This window comes from Bombina bombina, chromosome 5 (genome assembly GCF_027579735.1).
Source record: "Bombina bombina isolate aBomBom1 chromosome 5, aBomBom1.pri, whole genome shotgun sequence".
Lineage (NCBI taxonomy): Eukaryota > Metazoa > Chordata > Amphibia > Anura > Bombinatoridae > Bombina > Bombina bombina.
In genome coordinates this window covers 913,253,981-913,275,066 of record NC_069503.1, presented here as the reverse complement: position 1 = coordinate 913,275,066, position 21,086 = coordinate 913,253,981, and the positions used below count along the sequence as shown (strand labels likewise).

Sequence of the window (21,086 nt, the reverse complement as noted above, 5' to 3'; positions counted from 1 at the left end):
GTGTTAAAAATTCTTGGTTTCAGTAACCCCAACTGGTTGCAGCAAAGTATTGTGTAGCAATGGAAGATTTACTTACTTCTTGTAATCATATAATCAATTATGTTTTGCAGCATTTAAATACCCATTCTATGGAGTCCAGTGGCACCCAGAAAAAAATCCATTTGAGTGGAAAAAAACTTCAGACATACCACATAGTTCAGATGCCATTCATCTAGCATTTTATATGGCAGAGTTCTTTGTCAGTGAAGGTAAGACATTTTAAAGAATTTAAAACATTTGTATGTGTTCAAGTTTTTTTTTTTACTATATGAATGTATGGTATGCATTTAAAGAACCTGTTACAGCACAGTGTTTGAAGTCTGCCAACTTGAAGCTGTAGAATTCATACAAAATAACAAAATTATAGTTTCTCTTTAAAAGCATCCGTTTTGTGCTGCTGATTTTCTTACCACAATGAATAAGTAAATTATGTTTAATGTATGTATCGTATAAGCATCAGGAACTTTGGTAAGTCCTGATGTGATGCTTTCATAAGTCTACTGAAATTCTTGTGACCCAATGATCTAAAGCGCTTAACTCTGGCGAGATTATCCAATAAGTCTCATCAGTACAGTGAAGTACCTTAAAGAAATTTAGAAAGGTTGAGAGCTGTTTATTTCGCTATGCATTGTTCTGGATGTGAAGATGAGACATATACATTGGAATATAATGCTCCCAAAAAGCCCCCAAAGATTTAGCGTAATTTCTCTCCATGCTGGAAAGGTTTTGATCATTAGGCTCTTGGTGAGAGAAGAGAGAGAATGAAATACAACACAGTGTGTTGTAATGTCTTAGCATCCTTCTCTTGAGATGCTAACCTTTACTAGATAATTGATAGACAAAGCACACAGCATACACTTTCTCTACTAAAGACTTTATTTATATGTGTGTTGAATATGAAAGATGGTATTTTTTTTTTTAAATCATTTTCCTGTCTTGAATAAAACTTTCTGTATTCTTACTGGTAAAGGTCTGTACCAACCCACCTGTAGTGCTGTGGTAGTTGTCTCTTTTAACCCTGATCCATTAAACCCTATTGATGTTTTCTAGACTAACAGACATTTCTCCAACATAGGTGTGTCCGGTCCACGGCGTCATCCTTACTTGTGGGATATTCTCTTCCCCAACAGGAAATGGCAAAGAGCCCAGCAAAGCTGGTCACATGATCCCTCCTAGGCTCCGCCTTCCCCAGTCATTCTCTTTGCCGTTGCACAGGCAACATCTCCACGGAGATGGCTTAGAGTTTTTTGGTGTTTAAATGTAGTTTTTATTCTTCAATCAAGAGTTTGTTATTTTAAAATAGTGCTGGTATGTACTATTTACTCTGAAACAGAAAAGAGATGAAGATTTCTGTTTGTAAGAGAAAAATGATTTTAGCAACCGTTACTAAAATCGATGGCTGTTTCCACACAGGACTGTTGAGAGGAATTAACTTCAGTTGGGGGAAACAGTGAGCAGACTTATGCTGCTTGAGGTATGACACATTTCTAACAAGACTTGGTAATGCTGGAAGCTGTCATTTTCCCTATGGGATCCGGTAAGCCATTTTTATTAAATAAGAATAAAGGGCTTCACAAGGGCTTTAAAGTCTGGTAGACATTTTTCTGGGCTAAAACGATTGATTTATTAGCATTTTTAATAGTTTATAGCTTTGAGGAGTTATTTTATTCTTGGGAATTATGTTAAAGAAACGGCAGGCACTGTATTGGACACCTTTTTCACTGGGGGCCTTCTCTAATCATAGGCAGAGCCTCATTTTCGCGCCACTAATGCGCAGTTGTTTTTGGGAAGCAAGGCATGCAGATGCATGTGTGAGGAGCTCAGATACATAGAAAAAGCTTACTGAAGGCGTCATTTGGTATCGTATTCCCCTCTGGGCTTGGTTGGGTCTCAGCAAAGCAGATACCAGGGACTGTATAGGGGTTAAATATAAAAACGGCTCCGGTTCCGTTATTTTAAGAGTTAAAGCTTTCAAATTTGGTGTGCAATACTTTTAAGGCTTTAAGACACTGTGGTGAAATTTTGGTGAATTTTGAACAATTCCTTCATACTTTTTCACATATTCAGTAATGTGTTCAGTTTAAAATTTAAAGTGACAGTAACGGTTTTATTTTAAAACGTTTTTTGTACTTTGTTATCAAGTTTATGCCTGTTTAACATGTCTGAACTATCAGATAGACCAGTGATTTTCAACATTTTTTTTGCCGTGGCACACTTTTTTACATTAAAAAATCCTGCGGCACACCACCATCCCAAAATTTTACAAAATCACACATTGTAGCCTAATACAGTATATATATATATATATATATACACACACATACACACAGTACTGTGCTGCCATGCCTCCTACAAACTATACATGACATATTGACATTCATTCACAAACAATCATAATGATTGTCTGTGAATGAATGTCAATGTCATGGTTGTAAATGATGCCTGATGAGCCTGTCACATACCTCCCAATATTTCAAAATTTGAAAGAGGGACACCCCCGCACTGTGGTCAGTCTGCCGCGGCACACCTGAGGATCTCTCACGGCACACTAGTGTGCCACGGCACACTGGTTGAAAAACACTGAGATAGACTATGTTCTGTATGTGAGGAAGCCAAGGTTCCTTCTCATTTAAATAGATGTGATGTATGTGACAAACAATTTAGAGAAAATGATGCCCAAGATGATTCCTCAAGTGAGGGGAGTAAGCATGGTACTGCATCATCCCCTCCTTCGTCTACGCCAGTCTTGCCCACACAGGAGGCCCCTAGTACATCTAGTGCGCCAATACTCATTACTATGCAACAATTAACGGCTGTAATGGATAATTCTATCAAAAACATTTTAGCCAAAATGCCCACTTATCAGCGAAAGCGCGACTGCTCTGTTTTAGAAAATACTGAAGAGCATGAGGACGCTGATCATAATGGTTCTGACATGCCCCTACACCAGTCTGAGGGGGCCAGGGAGGTTTTGTCTGAGGGAGAAATTTCAGATTCAGGGAAAATTTCTCAACAAGCTGAACCTGATGTGATTACATTCAAATTTAAATTGGAACATCTCCGCGCTCTGCTTAAGGAGGTGTTGTCTACTCTGGATGATTGTGACAATTTGGTCATTCCAGAGAAATTATGTAAGATGGACAAGTTCCTAGAGGTCCCGGGGCCCCCCAAAGCTTTTCCTATACCCAAGCGGGTGGCGGACATTGTAAACAAAGAATGGGAAAGGCCCGGCATACCTTTTGTCCCTCCCCCTATATTTAAGAAATTGTTTCCTATGGTCGACCCCAGAAAGGACTTATGGCAGACAGTCCCCAAGGTCGAGGGGGCGGTTTCTACTCTAAACAAACGCACTACTATCCCTATAGAAGATAGTTGTGCTTTCAAAGATCCTATGGATAAAAAATTAGAGGGTTTGCTTAAAAAGATGTTTGTTCAGCAAGGTTACCTTCTACAACCAATTTCATGCATTGTTCCTGTCACTACAGCAGCGTGTTTCTGGTTCGATGAACTAGAAAAGTCGCTCGATAAAGATTCTTCTTATGAGGAGATTATGGACAGAGTTCACGCTCTTAAATTGGCTAACTCTTTTACTTTAGACGCCACTTTGCAATTAGCTAGATTAGCGGCGAAAAATTCAGGGTTTGCTATTGTGGCGCGCAGAGCGCTTTGGCTAAAATCTTGGTCAGCGGATGCGTCTTCCAAGAACAAATTGCTTAACATACCTTTCAAGGGGAAAACGCTGTTTGGCCCTGACTTGAAAGAGATTATTTCAGATATCACTGGGGGTAAGGGCCACGCCCTTCCTCAGGATAGGTCTTTTAAGGCTAAAAATAAACCAAATTTTCGTCCCTTTCGCAGAAACGGACCAGCCTCAAGTTCTACATCCTCTAAGCAAGAGGGTAATACTTCTCAAACCAAGCCAGCCTGGAGGCCAATGCAAGGCTGGAACAAAGGTAAGCAGGCCAAGAAACCTGCCACTGCTACCAAGACAGCATGAGATGTTGGCCCCCGATCCGGGACCGGATCTGGTGGGGGGCAGACTTTCTCTCTTCGCTCAGGCTTGGGCAAGAGATGTTCTGGATCCTTGGGCGCTAGAAATAGTCTCCCAAGGTTATCTTCTGGAATTCAAGGAGCTACCCCCAAGGGGGAGGTTCCACAGGTCTCAATTGTCTTCAGACCACATAAAAAGACAGGCATTTTTACATTGTGTAGAAGACCTGTTAAATATGGGAGTGATTCATCCGGTTCCATTAGGAGAACAAGGGATGGGATTCTACTCCAATCTGTTCATAGTTCCCAAAAAAGAGGGAACATTCAGACCAATCTTAGATCTCAAGATCCTAAACAAATTTCTCAAGGTTCCATCGTTCAAAATGGAAACCATTCGGACAATTCTTCCTACCATCCAGGAAGGTCAATTCATGACCACGGTGGATTTAAAGGATGCGTATCTACATATTCCTATCCACAAGGAACATCATCGGTTCCTAAGGTTCGCCTTTCTGGACAAGCATTACCAGTTTGTGGCACTTCCATTCGGATTAGCCACTGCTCCAAGAATTTTCACAAAGGTACTAGGGTCCCTTCTAGCGGTGCTAAGACCAAGGGGCATTGCAGTAGTACCTTACTTGGACGACATACTGATTCAAGCGTCGTCTCTACCACAAGCAAAGGCTCATACGGACATTGTCCTGGCCTTTCTCAGATCTCACGGGTGGAAAGTGAACGTAGAAAAAAGTTCTCTATCTCCGTCAACAAGAGTTCTCTTCTTGGGAACAATAATAGACTCCTTAGAAATGAAGATTTTTCTGACAGAGGCCAGAAAATCAAAACTTCTAAGCTCTTGTCAAGTACTTCATTCTGTTCTTCTTCCTTCCATAGCGCAGTGCATGGAAGTAATAGGTTTGATGGTCGCGGCAATGGACATAGTTCCTTTTGCGCGAATTCATCTAAGACCATTACAACTGTGCATGCTCAGTCAGTGGAATGGGGATTATACAGACTTGTCTCCGACGATACAAGTAGATCAGAGGACCAGAGATTCACTCCGTTGGTGGCTGACCCTGGACAACCTGTCACAAGGGATGAGCTTCCGCAGACCAGAGTGGGTCATTGTCACGACCGACGCCAGTCTGGTGGGCTGGGGCGCGGTCTGGGAACCCCTGAAAGCTCAGGGTCTTTGGTCTCGGGAAGAATCTCTTCTCCCGATAAATATTCTGGAACTGAGAGCGATATTCAATGCTCTCAAGGCTTGGCCTCAGCTAGCAAAGGCCAAATTCATACGGTTTCAATCAGACAACATGACGACTGTTGCGTATATCAACCATCAGGGGGGAACAAGGAGTTCCCTGGCGATGGAAGAAGTGACCAAAATAATTCAATGGGCGGAGACTCACTCCTGCCACTTGTCTGCAATCCACATCCCAGGAGTGGAAAATTGGGAAGCGGATTTTCTGAGTCGTCAGACATTTCATCCGGGGGAGTGGGAACTCCATCCGGAAATCTTTGCCCAAATAATTCAATTGTGGGGCATTCCAGACATGGATCTGATGGCGTCTCGTCAGAACTTCAAGGTTCCTTGCTATGGGTCCAGATCCAGGGATCCCAAGGCGACTCTAGTGGATGCACTAGTAGCACCTTGGAGCTTCAACCTAGCTTATGTGTTCCCACCGTTTCCTCTCATTCCTAGGCTGGTAGCCAGGATCAAACAGGAGAGGGTATCGGTGATCTTGATAGCTCCTGCGTGGCCACGCAGGACTTGGTATGCAGATCTGGTGAATATGTCATCGGCTCCACCATGGAAGCTACCTTTGAGACAGGACCTTCTTGTTCAAGGTCCGTTCGGACATCCGAATCTGGCCTCACTCCAACTGACTGCTTGGAGATTGAACGCTTGATTTTATCAAAGCGAGGGTTCTCAGATTCTGTCATTGATACTCTTGTTCAGGCCAGAAAGCCTGTAACTAGAAAAATCTACCATAAAATATGGAAAAAATATATCTGTTGGTGTGAATCTAAAGGATTCCCATGGAACAAGATAAAAATTCCTAAGATTCTATCCTTTCTTCAAGAAGGTTTGGAGAAAGGATTATCTGCAAGTTCTTTGAAGGGACAGATTTCTGCTTTATCTGTTTTACTTCACAAAAAGCTGGCGGCTGTGCCAGATGTTCAAGCTTTTGTTCAGGCTCTGGTTAGAATCAAGCCTGTTTACAAACCTTTGACTCCTCCTTGGAGTCTCAATTTAGTTCTTTCAGTTCTTCAGGGGGTTCCGTTTGAACCCCTACATTCCGTTGATATCAAGTTATTATCTTGGAAAGTTTTGTTTTTGGTTGCAATTTCTTCTGCTAGAAGAGTTTCAGAGTTATCTGCTCTGCAGTGTTCTCCTCTTTATCTGGTGTTCCATGCAGATAAGGTGGTTTTGCGTACTAAACCTGGTTTTCTTCCGAAAGTTGTTTCTAACAAAAATATTAACCAGGAGATAGTCGTGCCTTCTTTGTGTCCGAATCCAGTTTCAAAGAAGGAAAGTTTGTTGCACAATTTGGATGTAGTTTGTGCTCTAAAATTCTATTTAGAGGCTACAAAGGATTTCAGACAAACATCTTCCTTGTTTGTTGTTTATTCTGGTAAAAGGAGAGGTCAAAAAGCAACTTCTACCTCTCTCTCTTTTTGGCTTAAAAGCATCATCAGATTGGCTTATGAGACTGCCGGACGGCAGCCTCCTGAAAGAATCACAGCTCATTCCACTAGGGCCGTGGCTTCCACATGGGCCTTCAAGAACGAGGCTTCTGTTGATCAGATATGTAAGGCAGCGACTTGGTCTTCACTGCACACTTTTACCAAATTTTACAAATTTGATACTTTTGCTTCTTCTGAGGCTATTTTTGGGAGAAAGGTTTTGCAAGCCGTGGTGCCGTCCATCTAGGTGACCTGATTTGCTCCCTCCCATCATCCGTGTCCTAAAGCTTTGGTATTGGTTCCCACAAGTAAGGATGACGCCGTGGACCGGACACACCTATGTTGGAGAAAACAGAATTTATGTTTACCTGATAAATTACTTTCTCCAACGGTGTGTCCGGTCCACGGCCCGCCCTGGTTTTTTAATCAGGTCTGATGATTTATTTTCTCTAACTACAGTCACCACGGTATCATATGATTTCTCCTATGCAAATATTCCTCCTTTACGTCGGTCGAATGACTGGGGAAGGCGGAGCCTAGGAGGGATCATGTGACCAGCTTTGCTGGGCTCTTTGCCATTTCCTGTTGGGGAAGAGAATATCCCACAAGTAAGGATGACGCCGTGGACCGGACACACCGTTGGAGAAAGTAATTTATCAGGTAAACATAAATTCTGTTTTTTTCTAGTTTAAGTACCAATGTTAAATTTTCATTGTGAAGCTCAGATTCATCCTCCACTTTACTTACCTGATGTAGATGATGTGTCTGGGTGGCCATTTTTGCTGCCAAATTTGCACATTGTCTAGAGACTAATTAGAAAGTAGAGGCACTTCCTCATAGATTCTGGATTTGGAGTTCCTTGTTAGAAAGCTCATATATCGGCCCCTGCACTGTGTAGAGGGGAAAGCCCATTTGAAATATGTTAGTCCACCCTTTTAAATGACAGGTCGAATATGCCTTTGTGATCACTGTAAACTTGGAGATCACCTTCTGTATAGCTACATAGGAGTTTTTGGCTAAGTGATGTCTTTTTATAAAAGAAGAGAGCCCACTGTTTTTAAAGAGAAGCCCCACACATTGGAGGCTATCAGGTGATCAAATTTGATAGTACCATATGCATATGAAACAAAACCCTGAGCTTGGTTAGTCACTCACACCCACAATACATAGATTGATGTGCCATTCCTTAGTTGAAAGAGAAAATCCTGTGTTTTTTTTTTAATTTGTCCAGCTGTTGTAATTCTTATTACAAAAATAAATATATGAATCCTATTTTTTTATGGACGGTCTATAACTCTACAAAACTCTTTTCTACCTTTCACAATATAAGTATATTTAAAAACCCTAATTTAAAGATAGGTGTTCCTACCCTCAAATAAGAGCTTTCACGTGCTATCAAGTGATCCTCAAAGTAGCCTCCACTAGCTTAAAGGGCCATAATACCCAAATGTTTAAACACTTGAAAGTGATGCAGCATAGCTGTAAAAAGCTGACTAGAAAATATCACCTGAACATTTCTATGTAAAAAAGAAAGATATTTCTCTTACTTGGTGTATTCAGTCCACGGATTCATCCTTACTTGTGGGATATTCTCAATCCCTACAGGAAGTGGCAAAGAGAGCACACAGCAAAGCTGTTCATATAGCTCCCCTCAGGCTCCGCCCCCCCAGTCATTCTCTTTGCCGCTCTAACAAGTAGCATCTCCACGGGGGTGGTAAAGAGTATGTGGTGTTAGATTTGTAGTTTTATTTCTTCAATCAAGAGTTTGTTATTTTAAAATAGTGCCGGTTTGTACTATTTACTCTGAGGCAGAAAGTGATGAAGATTTCTGCTGAGAGGAAAAAGATTTTAGCATGTTGTAACTAAAATCCATTGCTGTTCCCACGCAGGACTGTTGAGTACAGGAGAACTTCAGTTGGGGGGAACAGTTTGCAGGCTTATACTGCTTAAGGTATGTTCAGTAATTTTTTCTAACAAGACCTGGTAATGCTAGAAGACTGATAGATATCCCATGAGGGAAGGTAAGCCATTTTCTGAGACACAGTATAGAAAGAGGGCTTCATTTAAGGGCTTTAATACTGACAGACACTGTGATGGGCTAAATTGATTACTTTATTAAGGTAATCTTATGTTTATTAAGCGTTTTTAAACGTTGCAAACACTTTTTGGGGAATTTTTTTACGCCTGGCATTTTATAAGACAGCTAATCTGACTCAGAAAGGCCCCATATCTCTGGAGTAAGAAGGAGGGGGCATCATTTTGCCTCAATTGCGCAGTTGATTTGCAACACAGCTCCACGCAGCTTCATGTGCAGAGCCTTTAAAGTACAGGAGGACTTCTGGGAGGCTTAATTTACACCTGCAAATAACCCTAAAGGAAGGTAAAGCCACAGCAAAGACTGTGGCATAGTACTGTAGTGGGTTAAACCGGGTATTTACTTCATTTTGCTCCGGTTTGGGCATTAAGGGGTTAAACGATTTGAAAACTTGTGTGCAATCATTTCAAGGCATTAGGATCATGTGGTGAAAATTTCATTACGATCCGATGTTTTTTGATGATTTGGTAAAAAAGTGTGTTCCTTTTTATTATTTAAAGAGACAGTAACGTTTTTTTCAAAAGTATTTTTTTCAATATTTAAGTGTTGTCTGAGTCTGTCAAACATGTCTGAGCCTTCAGATAGACCTTGTTCTTTATGTTCAAAAGCCATGGCGATACCCCCATTGCATTTATGTTTAAAGTGTGCAAAAACATCTAAGCATTTTAAAGATCATCCAGTGACAATTAAAAATGCTGAACAAGATGATTCCTTAACGGAGGGTAATGAGGATAGTCCTCCTTCCTCCCCCCAAGTGTCTACACCAGTTACGCCCGCGCAAGCGATGCCTAGTACCTCTAGCGCATTGGCCCCTATTACTTTACAGCAATTAGCAGCAGTAATGGATAATTCCCTTGCAACATTTTTATCCAAACTGCCTGTTTTTCCAAGAAAGCGCGATAGCTCAGTTTTAAATATAGAGGATGAGCAATCTGAAGCTTTGGATAATGTATCTGTAGTACCCTCACAAAACTCAGAGGTAGCAGTGAGGGAAGGGCTGTCTGAGGGAGAAATTTCTGACACAGGGAAAATTTCTCAGCAGGCAGAGTCAGATTCCTTAGCGTTTAAATTTAAGCTGGAACACCTCCGCGTCCTGCTTAAGGAGGTTTTAGCTACGCTGGACGATTGTGGCCCCATCGTGGTCCCTGAAAAATTGTGTAAAATGGACAGATATTTAGAGGTCCCCGTATACACTGAGGCATTTCCGATCCCAAAGAGGGTGGCGGATATTGTGACTAAGGAGTGGGAGAGACCAGGTGTACCCTTTGTTCCCCCACCTATCTTTAAGAAAATGTTCCCCATAAACGACCCCAGGAGGGACGCATGGCAGACGGTCCCTAAGGTAGAGGGGGCTGTTTCAACATTGGCTAAGCGTACAACTATACCAATAGAGGACAGTTGTGCTTTCAAAGATCCTATGGATAAAAAATTGGAAGGATTGCTAAAGAAAATTTTTGTTCAGCAAGGTTTTCTGCTTCAACCTATTGCCTGCATTATCCCGGTAACTACTGCAGCGGCTTTTTGGTTCGAGGCCCTGGAGGAGTCACTCCAGAGGGAGACTTCATACGATGAGGTCATGGATAGAATTCACGCTTTAAAGCTGGCTAATTCCTTAATCACTGATGCCGCTCTCCAATCAGCTAAACTAGCGGCGAAAACCTCAAGTTTTGCCATCATGGCGCGACGAGCGCTTTGGCTCAAATCATGGTCGGCGGATGTGTCGTCCAAAACAAAACTGTTAAATATTCCCTTCAAGGGGAAAACCCTTTTCGGTCCAGAGCTGAAAGAAATTATTTCAGATATCACTGGAGGCAAGGGCCATGCCCTTCCACAAGATAGGCCATTTAAGGCCATAAACAAGGCTAATTTTCGCTCCTTTTGCAACTTCAGGAGCGGACCTGCTGCAACCTCTGCTGCCGCAAAGCAAGATAACGCTTCCCAGCCCAAAACAACCTGGAAACCCTTGCAGGGCTGGAATAAGGGTAAACAGGCCAAGAAGCCTGCTCCTGCTACCAAGACAGCATGAAGGGGTAGCCCCCGATCCGGGATCGGATCTGGTAGGGGGCAGACTTTCTCTCTTTGCTCAGGCTTGGGTAAGAGATGTTCCGGATCCCTGGGCATTAGAAATAGTTGCTCAGGGGTATCTTCTAGAATTCAAGGCCTCTCCCCCAAGGGGAAGGCTCCATATTTCTCGTTTGTCTTCAGACCAAACAAAGAGACAGGCGTTCTTACGCTGTATAGAAGATCTACTAAAAATGGGAGTGATACACCCAGTTCCAATTGCAGAACAAGGACTGGGTTTTTACTCAAACCTGTTCGTAGTTCCCAATAAAGAAGGAACTTTCATGCCAATCCTGGATCTAAAAATTCTAAACAAATTCCTCAGAGTTCCGTCTTTCAAGATGGAAACCATTCGGACAATCTTGCCAATGATCCAGGAAGGTCAATATATGACTACCGTGGATCTAAAGGATGCGTACCTACATATACCTATCCACAAAGATCACCATCAGTTCCTAAGGTTCGCCTTTCTGGACAAACATTACGAGTTCGTGGCCCTGCCTTTCGGGTTGGCCACCGCTCCCAGAATTTTCACAAAGGTGCTAGGGTCCCTTCTGGCGGTACTAAGACCGCGGGGCATTGCAGTAACACCTTACCTAGACGACATATTAATACAGGCGTCGTCCTTTCACAGAGCCAAGGCTCATACGGACATCGTCCTGGCCTTTCTAAAGTCTCACGGGTGGAAGGTGAACGTAGAAAAGAGTTCTCTGTCCCCGCTCACAAGGGTTCCCTTTCTGGGAACACTGATAGACTCGGTAGAAATGAAAATCTTTCTGACAGAGGTCAGGAAGTCAAAACTGTTGAATACTTGCCGAGTTCTTCATTCCATTCCTCGGCCTTCCGTGGCTCAGTGCATGGAAGTAATTGGTTTAATGGTTGCGACAATGGACGTAGTCCCTTTCGCTCGAATTCACCTCAGACCACTGCAACTGTGCATGCTCAAACAGTGGAATGGAGATTACACAGATTTATCTCCTCAAATTCAAATGGACCAAAAGACCAGAGACTCTCTTCTCTGGTGGTTGTCTCAAGATCACCTGTCTCAGGGGATGAGTTTCCGCAGACCGGAATGGATCATTGTCACGACCGATGCCAGTCTGGTAGGCTGGGGTGCGGTCTGGAACTCCCTGAAGGCTCAGGGACTGTGGTCTCGGGAAGAATCTCTTCTCCCGATAAACATTTTAGAGCTGAGAGCGATATTCAATGCGCTCCAGGCGTGGCCTCAACTAGCAGAGGTCAAATTCATCAGATTTCAGTCGGACAACATAACGACTGTAGCGTACATCAATCATCAGGGGGGAACAAAGAGTTCCCTAGCGATGAAGGAAGTATCCAAGATTATCAAATGGGCGGAGGATCACTCCTGCCATCTATCTGCAATTCACATCCCAGGAGTAGACAACTGGGAGGCGGATTTTCTAAGTCGTCAGACTTTCCATCCGGGGGAGTGGGAACTCCACCCGGAGGTTTTTGCTCAGCTGACCCAGCTTTGGGGCATTCCAGAGTTGGATCTGATGGCGTCCCGTCAGAACACCAAACTTCCCCTTTACGTATCCAGATCCAGGGATCCCAAGGCGGCATTGATAGATGCATTAATAGCGCCTTGGTCATTCAGTCTAGCTTATGTCTTTCCACCGTTTCCTCTTCTCCCTCGGCTAATAGCCAGAATCAAACAGGAGAAGGCTTCTGTAATTCTGATAGCGCCTGCGTGGCCACGCAGGACTTGGTATGCAGACCTAGTGGACATGTCATCGGTCCCACCATGGAAACTGCCATCAAGGCAGGATCTTCTGATCCAAAGTCCTTTCAAGCATCCAAATCTAGTTTCTCTGCAACTGACTGCTTTGGAGATTGAACGCTTAATCCTAGCTAAGCGGGGTTTCTCTGACTCAGTTATAGATACTCTGATACAGGCCAGAAAGCCTGTCACCAGGAAAATTTACCATAAGATATGGCGGAAATATCTTTGTTGGTGTGAATCCAAGGGTTACTCGTGGAGTAAGGTTAGGATTCCGAGGATATTGTCTTTTCTTCAAGAAGGTTTGGAGAAAGGTCTTTCAGCTAGTTCCTTAAAAGGACAGATATCTGCTCTGTCTATTCTGTTACACAAGCGTCTGGCAGCTGTACCAGACATTCAGGCGTTTGTACAGGCCCTAGTTAGAATCAAGCCTGTCTACAGACCTGTGGCTCCTCCATGGAGTCTAAATTTAGTTCTTTCAGTTCTTCAAGGGTTTCCGTTTGAACCTTTGCATTCCATAGATATCAAGTTATTATCTTGGAAAGTTTTGTTCTTAGTAGCAATTTCTTCTGCTCGAAGAGTTTCAGAATTATCTGCCTTACAGTGTGCTTCACCCTATCTGGTGTTCCATGCAGATAAGGTTGTTTTGCGTACTAAACCTGGTTTCCTTCCAAAGGTGGCTTCTAATAAGAATATTAACCAGGAAATCATTGTTCCTTCTCTGTGTCCTAATCCAGTTTCTAAGACGGAACGACTGTTGCACAATCTTGATGTGGTTCGTGCTTTAAAGTTCTATTTAAAAGCAACTAAAGATTTCAGACAAACATCATCCTTGTTTGTTGTGTATTCTGGTAAGAGGAGAGGTCAGAAAGCGACTGCTACCTCTCTTTCATTCTGGCTGAAAAGCATCATCCGATTGGCTTATGAGACTGCCGGTAGGCAGCCTCCTGAACGAATTACAGGGAGTGCAGAATTATTAGGCAAGTTGTATTTTTGAGGATTAATTTTATTATTGAACAACAACCATGTTCTCAATGAACCCAAAAAACTCATTAATATCAAAGCTGAATAGTTTTGGAAGTAGTTTTTAGTTTGTTTTTAGTTATAGCTATTTTAGGGGGATATCTGTGTGTGCAGGTGACTATTACTGTGCATAATTATTAGGCAACTTAACAAAAAACAAATATATACCCATTTCAATTATTTATTTTTACCAGTGAAACCAATATAACATCTCAACATCCACAAATATACATTTCTGACATTCAAAAACAAAACAAAAACAAATCAGTGACCAATATAGCCACCTTTCTTTGCAAGGACACTCAAAAGCCTGCCATCCATGGATTCTGTCAGTGTTTTGATCTGTTCACCATCAACATTGCGTGCAGCAGCAACCACAGCCTCCCAGACACTGTTCAGAGAGGTGTACTGTTTTCCCTCCTTGTAAATCTAACATTTGATGATGGACCACAGGTTCTCAATGGGGTTCAGATCAGGTGAACAAGGAGGCCATGTCATTAGATTTTCTTCTTTTATACCCTTTCTTGCCAGCCACGCTGTGGAGTACTTGGACGCGTGTGATGGAGCATTGTCCTGCATGAAAATCATGTTTTTCTTGAAGGATGCAGACTTCTTCCTGTACCACTGCTTGAAGAAGGTGTCTTCCAGAAACTGGCAGTAGGACTGGGAGTTGAGCTTGACTCCATCCTCAACCCGAAAAGGCCCCACAAGCTCATCTTTTATGAAACCAGCCCAAACCAGTACTCCACCTCCACCTTGCTGGCGTCTGAGACGGACTGGAGCTCTCTGCCCTTTACCAATCCAGCCACGGGCCCATCCATCTGGCCCATCAAGACTCACTCTCATTTCATCAGTCCATAAAACCTTAGAAAAATCAGTCTTGAGATATTTCTTGGCCCAGTCTTGACGTTTCAGCTTGTGTGTCTTGTTCAGTGGTGGTCGTCTTTCAGCCTTTCTTACCTTGGCCATGTCTCTGAGTATTGCACACCTTGTGCTTTTGGGCACTCCAGTGATGTTGCAGCTCTGAAATATGGCCAAACTGGTGGCAAGTGGCATCTTGGCAGCTGCACGCTTGACTTTTCTCATTTCATGGGCAGTTATTTTGCGCCTTGGTTTTTCCACACGCTTCTTGCGACCCTGTTGACTATTTTGAATGAAACGCTTGATTGTTCGATGATCACGCTTCAGAAGCTTTGCAATTTTAAAAGTGCTGCATCCCTCTGCAATATATCTCACTATTTTTGACTTTTCTGAGCCTGTCAAGTCCTTCTTTTGACCCATTTTGCCAAAGGAAAGGAAGTTGCCTAATAATTATGCACACCTGATATAGGGTGTTGATGTCATTAGACCACACCCCTTCTCATTACAGAGATGCACATCACCTAATATGCTTAATTGGTAGTAGGCTTTTGAGCCTATACAGCTTGGAGTAAGACAACATGCATAAAGAGGATGATGTGGTCAAAATACTCATTTGCCTAATAATTCTGCACTCCCTGTACAGCTCATTCTACCAGAGCTGTGGCTTCCACTTGGGCTTTCAAGAATGAGGCTTCTGTTGAACAGATTTGTAAGGCAGCGACTTGGTCTTCACTGCATACATTCGCCAAATTTTACAAATTCGATACTTTTGCTTCTGCGGAGGCTATTTTTGGGAGAAAGGTTTTGCAAACAGTGGTGCCTTCCGTTTAGGTTACCTGACTTGTTCCCTCCCTTCATCCGTGTCCTGTTGCTTTGGTATTGGTATCCCACAAGTAAGGATGAATCCGTGGACTGAATACACCAAGTAAGAGAAAACAGAATTTATGCTTACCTGATCAATTACTTTCTCTTACAGGTGTATTCAGTCCACAGCCCGCCCTGATATTTAAGTCAGGTTCAGTTGTAATTTCCAATAACTACAGTCACCACTGCACCCTATGGTTCTCCTTTTTCTCCTAACCGTCAGTCGAATGACTGGGGGGGCGGAGCCTGAGGGGAGCTATATGGACAGCTTTGCTGTGTGCTCTCTTTGCCACTTCCTGTAGGAATTGAGAATATCCCACAATTAAGGATGAATCCGTGGACTGAATACACCTGTAAGAGAAAGTATGTGTTACAGAGGTACATTAGGAAAATTATTTATTTATATTCTTAATATCCCTTCAGTACTAATAGTTTTTTGTTTTTGTTTTTTTCAGCAAGAAGAAATTCACATCACTTTCTTGATGAAACATTGGAGAATGATTTATTAATGTATAACTATAATCCTGTGTACACTGGAACAATTTCTGGTTTTGAGCAAATATATTTTTTCTGATTATTTTTTTTCTTTTAATATTTTAAATTGCTTTAAACATAATAAGCTTGTTGTGGGAACCAATGTTTGCAATGCACTTTCTATTATTTTACAGCTGATTTTATCGTGTTATCCACATATTGTTTTAGTAAAAAAAAGTAATGTCATTCCTAAAAGACCATATATTCAAATCATTCCTATTATAACAATTTAATTGTTTTTGTTATGACAAAATAAATGGGTCAAATTTGAAAGGCGGGCATTGTAACCTTGAATGTATACAAATAAAATAAAACATGGTTTTGCAGTGTTCAATCACTGTCATTTTCCTAATGATTTATTTATATTCTATTAATCCCCCCACCCCCTTTCTGCAGAAAAGACTGTAATTCCACTTAAATAAAGGGTTTGTTTTTTTTGATTAACTGATTTCTGTATTTGCAGAATTACCATTCTTTCAAATGCAGATTGCGCATCGCATACATCTGTAGTATCATCAAACTGATCTTAACCTAATTTGTATTGGCTTACAGAAAAACCTTAAAAAAAACAAAATAGTCAAACATAACGCATAAATAAAGCCTACGAACACTCTAACGCATACTAGCAGTCCCCCATAATACAGTCACTAGTTTTTTTTTTGTTTTGTTTATTATTTGTAAATAATTACATACATTTATGTTTGAATAAAGTACAGTTTTGTTAGTTTTTCGCCCCACTAATTGCTTCTTGGATTGGGACAGTGTGATGTACAGAGTGGTCCCACCTGCTCTCTACGTAATCACCCAAGCGCGCTCCCAAGAAGGGGTAACAGCGTATGCGCAAACCACCACTCTCGGCTCTCTGATACATAGTAATAGATGAATAACAAGACTCATTGTTTACTATTTGAGCAGAGAGCTGAGTTGTATTTGAAACTTGCGTGTGATCAGAATGCCCTGTAGACTACAACAAGCAATTTTTATATTGTAAGTAAGAAATAATAATGTTAATTTTTAACAAATTAAATAAATATATGATCTATATTTAAAAAGAATAAATACATTGATTATACCATTTATAAGATTATTTAAATTAGAATATTTATTTTACAGCCTAATCGGCCTAGATAAATATGTTTTTGACTAGTTCAATATTTTAGCTGTTATCAATAATGAAATATGTAACTCCTCATTTATTCTTTATCATTATTATTAATAATAATAACTCATTTATTCTTTCTAGTACGAATTTCTGTAATTTTCATATTTATTTAATATACTGTACATGCATATAATTTTATTTTTGCTGTAAGTAGGCATTGATTATGTATATATATATATATATATATATATATATATATATGTATTGTTACAAATAACTTATCTGTTAAATTTATCTTACATTATCATTTTGATATACATAAAGATTTTTTATATACTGTATGTATTGTGGTTTTAAATATCTTGTGCATAAAAATAAATAATAGTAAATAGTTTAGGTATAGAAATCAGTATTATATGTAAACTATGCATAATAGTAGCCGTATCTAAATATGTTGTACATGGCATAATTTTGTAATAGATGGAGATCTACATACAGTATAAAGATAATTTTGTTTTATTTTAAAATAGTAAAGCATTAGGAAGCCAATCAAAGGTTAATTATGCATCGTAGTGAATATACCTGTTTTATTTTTAAATACCTTATAATTCTAATACACAATTCAGGATTATTTACAATATCACATATATTTTTTTATTTCAATACCATAATGAATAATAATGTCATAATAATAATGTAGGATAGATTACTTAGACATACATTTTGCAATAAACTATAGCAGAATAAAGTTGCCATGGCTATGCAGATAAGGAGATGTGTATAACAAATAAAGAACATTTTATTTGGAATTATATAACCCTGAAGTTGCTGTTTAAAATTCATAGCGAGTCATTTAAAATGTAATGAGATTACCCAGTTTTAAAAAAACTATATAGTACTTTACTACTTTTGTGTTACTTAGAAACAACAGAATATATTCAGAAAGGAACAAAATATCTGCTACTAAACTTCACACATATTCTTTAGACTTCACTATTGTGCTATAAATTTGCTCTTGAAATGCAAAGTTGATCTGAGAATGCTAATTTATATATACTGAGAATAAATAAAACAAAAGGGGTTAAATAAAAACAAATAAAAAAAACGTAATTTTCAAACTATTTGTTGTTATATAAACTTTAATACAATTTAAATATTTTTTTTTCTGTAATACATACATCTCAGTCCATATAATAAAAGGTTATTTTCCAAGTGATTGAATCTATATGAAAAATATATATATTGGTGCTTGACCATGCTGGATAATGGCTGCGTGACTGATTAGCTCCTAGGCCACTGTTTCCTCTAATAAACTAGGTGGCATTCTTACCCATTTACCCTCACCCACATAGCATACTAGCTGCAAAAGTCCCGTGCACCATCCAGCCATTTCAACCTCTTGGACTGGCGGCTCGGTCGCCAAGATAGACCACGGATAGAACTGTCACAGCTCCGGCATCAGGCGGATAAAGACCCGGAACCATAAGGATTTTTAAAAAACACACCTAAACTGGCAAATCCCTCTGCGTGAGAGCTTAAAGACACGGAAGATCTCTAAACCGGTGAGAACAGAGGGCCTTTAAGAGAGTTGATACCGGAGAAGAGAGGGCCATAAAGGAGAACTCACGTTATCCTACACTCGAGACATTGGGGCTGAGAGGAAAAACATTTAATCAGTAAGTACAGAGACGGCTAACTAACAGATCTGCACACAAGATCATGTATTATAGACCTGCTCATACAGCACCACATGTAGTACGTGCAACATCTTTGCTGCCTCCTATATATTTTATCTCAACTTGAGACCCTCTAACCTTATCTGGCCTCTCACAAATAACAGGCATATCCCCTGGACCAAATATATTTCATTTATTAACTACACTTAATAAACATGTTTGCAAGTAAAACTTACTTGTGCATATATTGCCCTCTTACTATTATCATCCCTACAAGTGGACATTTATAGATAACATCTTCCCAGTGGGGCATTAATGTCCTCATGTAAATTTACCTCTGCAGTTCATGCAATGTCTCTTAGAAAACATACTACAATGGAAAAGATTACTAAAACCTCTATGTTCAGCTAATACTTAAAAACATCTGAAACTGCCTCTGATAAATTAGCTGAGGCTACTACAAAGAAATAAATGACACTGAAAAATACAATGCACAAGTTGCAAACACATGATGACATTCTCTACTGTACTTCTTTATCGAGAAAGTGGAGAGCTTAGATAATAGAAACAATGTCGGCATACGTAGAATACTTGAATCTGTGGCCCCCAGGGTATAGCCAGGACCTATAAAATTCCTGAACTTCCAAGAAAAGGAAGAAATACCAAGATTTGCCAGAATAAAGCAACAAGTGACCCATGTGGGCATAGAGCTACAAATTTCAAATTTAGCCCGGCAACACTGCAGAAATGGAGAGACCTCAAGTATATCACCTCAGCAATAAGAGTGGAGACGATTCCATACAGATGGGGCTTTCCCGTCAGCATTATAGCCACAAAATATTGAAAAACTGTGACCTTTAGATTGGAAAAGGATCTTCCGGACTTCTGCAAGCAGTTAGATCTTAATCTAACTACTCCCTCTCAAGATGTGAGGCCTCCTCAGAATTCAGAAGCTTCCAATAATGCAACAGAATAAGAAGACTAATTGATTCTTGGACTATCCCCTCATTCATCATGAGAAAATAGACTCGCATATCTGGAATAAGTATTTTACATTTTTATAGTTTTACCTTAAATTTTTTAAATCAGCTTACCTTGTTACAACCCTTAGAATTGTGGTGATAAATTACAATGTTGACAAGGTTAATCATTTATAGTTATAATAGGGTTTAGCTGACATAGGTTTATTGGTTTCTATAGTGTATCAACATCTTTTATAATTTTGTTGTAATCTAAAATACAAAATCACTTATAATGTTCAAGATATGGATCGTCATTTGAGAAATCCCAACTGTACCATTATTATTAAGAACCTGATAACCACAAAATTACTTATAATGTTCAAGATATGGATCGTCATTTGAGAAATCCTAACTCTACCATTAATATTAAGAACATGATAACCACTACTATGCCAACAAGGTTAAATTACACACTTAGTAGTAACATATACTAGGTTCCCATTACGACCTTTCTCCCTGGGGTGATAGTCTGATCCCTTTTAATAAGTTAGATAATATATTCACCATTCTCTTTCTTACTTACACCACCCCAAGATACTATCTAATATTCAATATATCTATTCATAGATAACTGTAATGGAACAGAGGTGAGGATACAACTCTCACTTATTTGAATTCGTTCAATTCTACCCCACCCACTGAAATATTATCTCTCAGTGGTATACTCAATATATTTCATATACTCAATTTGTGTTCTCTAACTATTTGCATTGTATTGTTTTTTAATTAAACAACTTGTTTGCTGATTGTTGATTATATATTGGAAAAGAGTATCACCCTATTTTTTTCTTCCTCAGCAGAGGAACCTCTCACCTTAATCTTCACTACTACCTCCTTTAATACTCTCCCTCTTCCCTTCCTCCCCCCTTTTTCCCCCTCAAACCACTACACTTACATATGATGACCGGACATCATATAAACTTAATAACCCTTAACACCAAGGGCCTTAACATTTCCGAAAAAAGATCCATGGTGCTACGTGAACTTATCAAACTACAAGAAGACGTGGCTTTTTTTTACAAGAAACCCACTTTTAAATAGTACATGAACTGAGAGGGTCCAGCACTAAATACCCAATGGCATACTTTGCCTCAGGTCCCAAAAAAGGAATGGAGTAGGAATAGTGTTTAAACACTCGATTCCATTTTAAATTATACAAAAAAAAGATCCTGATAGTAGATACCTGATTCTAGTTGGCATTCTATTTGGAAAACCAGTGACATTAGTGAATGTTTATTCCCCTAACACTCAACAGCACATTTTTATTAAAGCTATCCTATATAATAAAAGGCCAAGTGTGTTTTTCCGAAGCTGTCATGCGCAGTAGAGATGGCGCGCGAAGACAAACACACCTGGCCTTCCAACTAACCTCCTGGCGTTGTGTGGTGGAGGA

At 40.2% G+C, this 21,086-nt stretch overlaps 1 protein-coding gene across 1 annotated transcript in view; it reads left to right on the top strand.

Annotated features, from left to right (window-relative positions):
• The window catches only part of GGH (gamma-glutamyl hydrolase), a 122,470-nt gene extending 106,243 nt beyond the window's left edge, over positions 1–16,227 (top strand). Inside the window, exons 8-9 of the mRNA XM_053715071.1 lie at positions 111–248; positions 15,815–16,227. Of these exons, the coding sequence (XP_053571046.1) occupies positions 111–248; positions 15,815–15,933 (257 nt within the window). The 3' untranslated portion in view covers positions 15,934–16,227. The remainder of the gene's footprint in view (positions 1–110; positions 249–15,814) is intronic.
• The last annotated feature ends 4,859 nt before the right edge of the window (positions 16,228–21,086 follow it).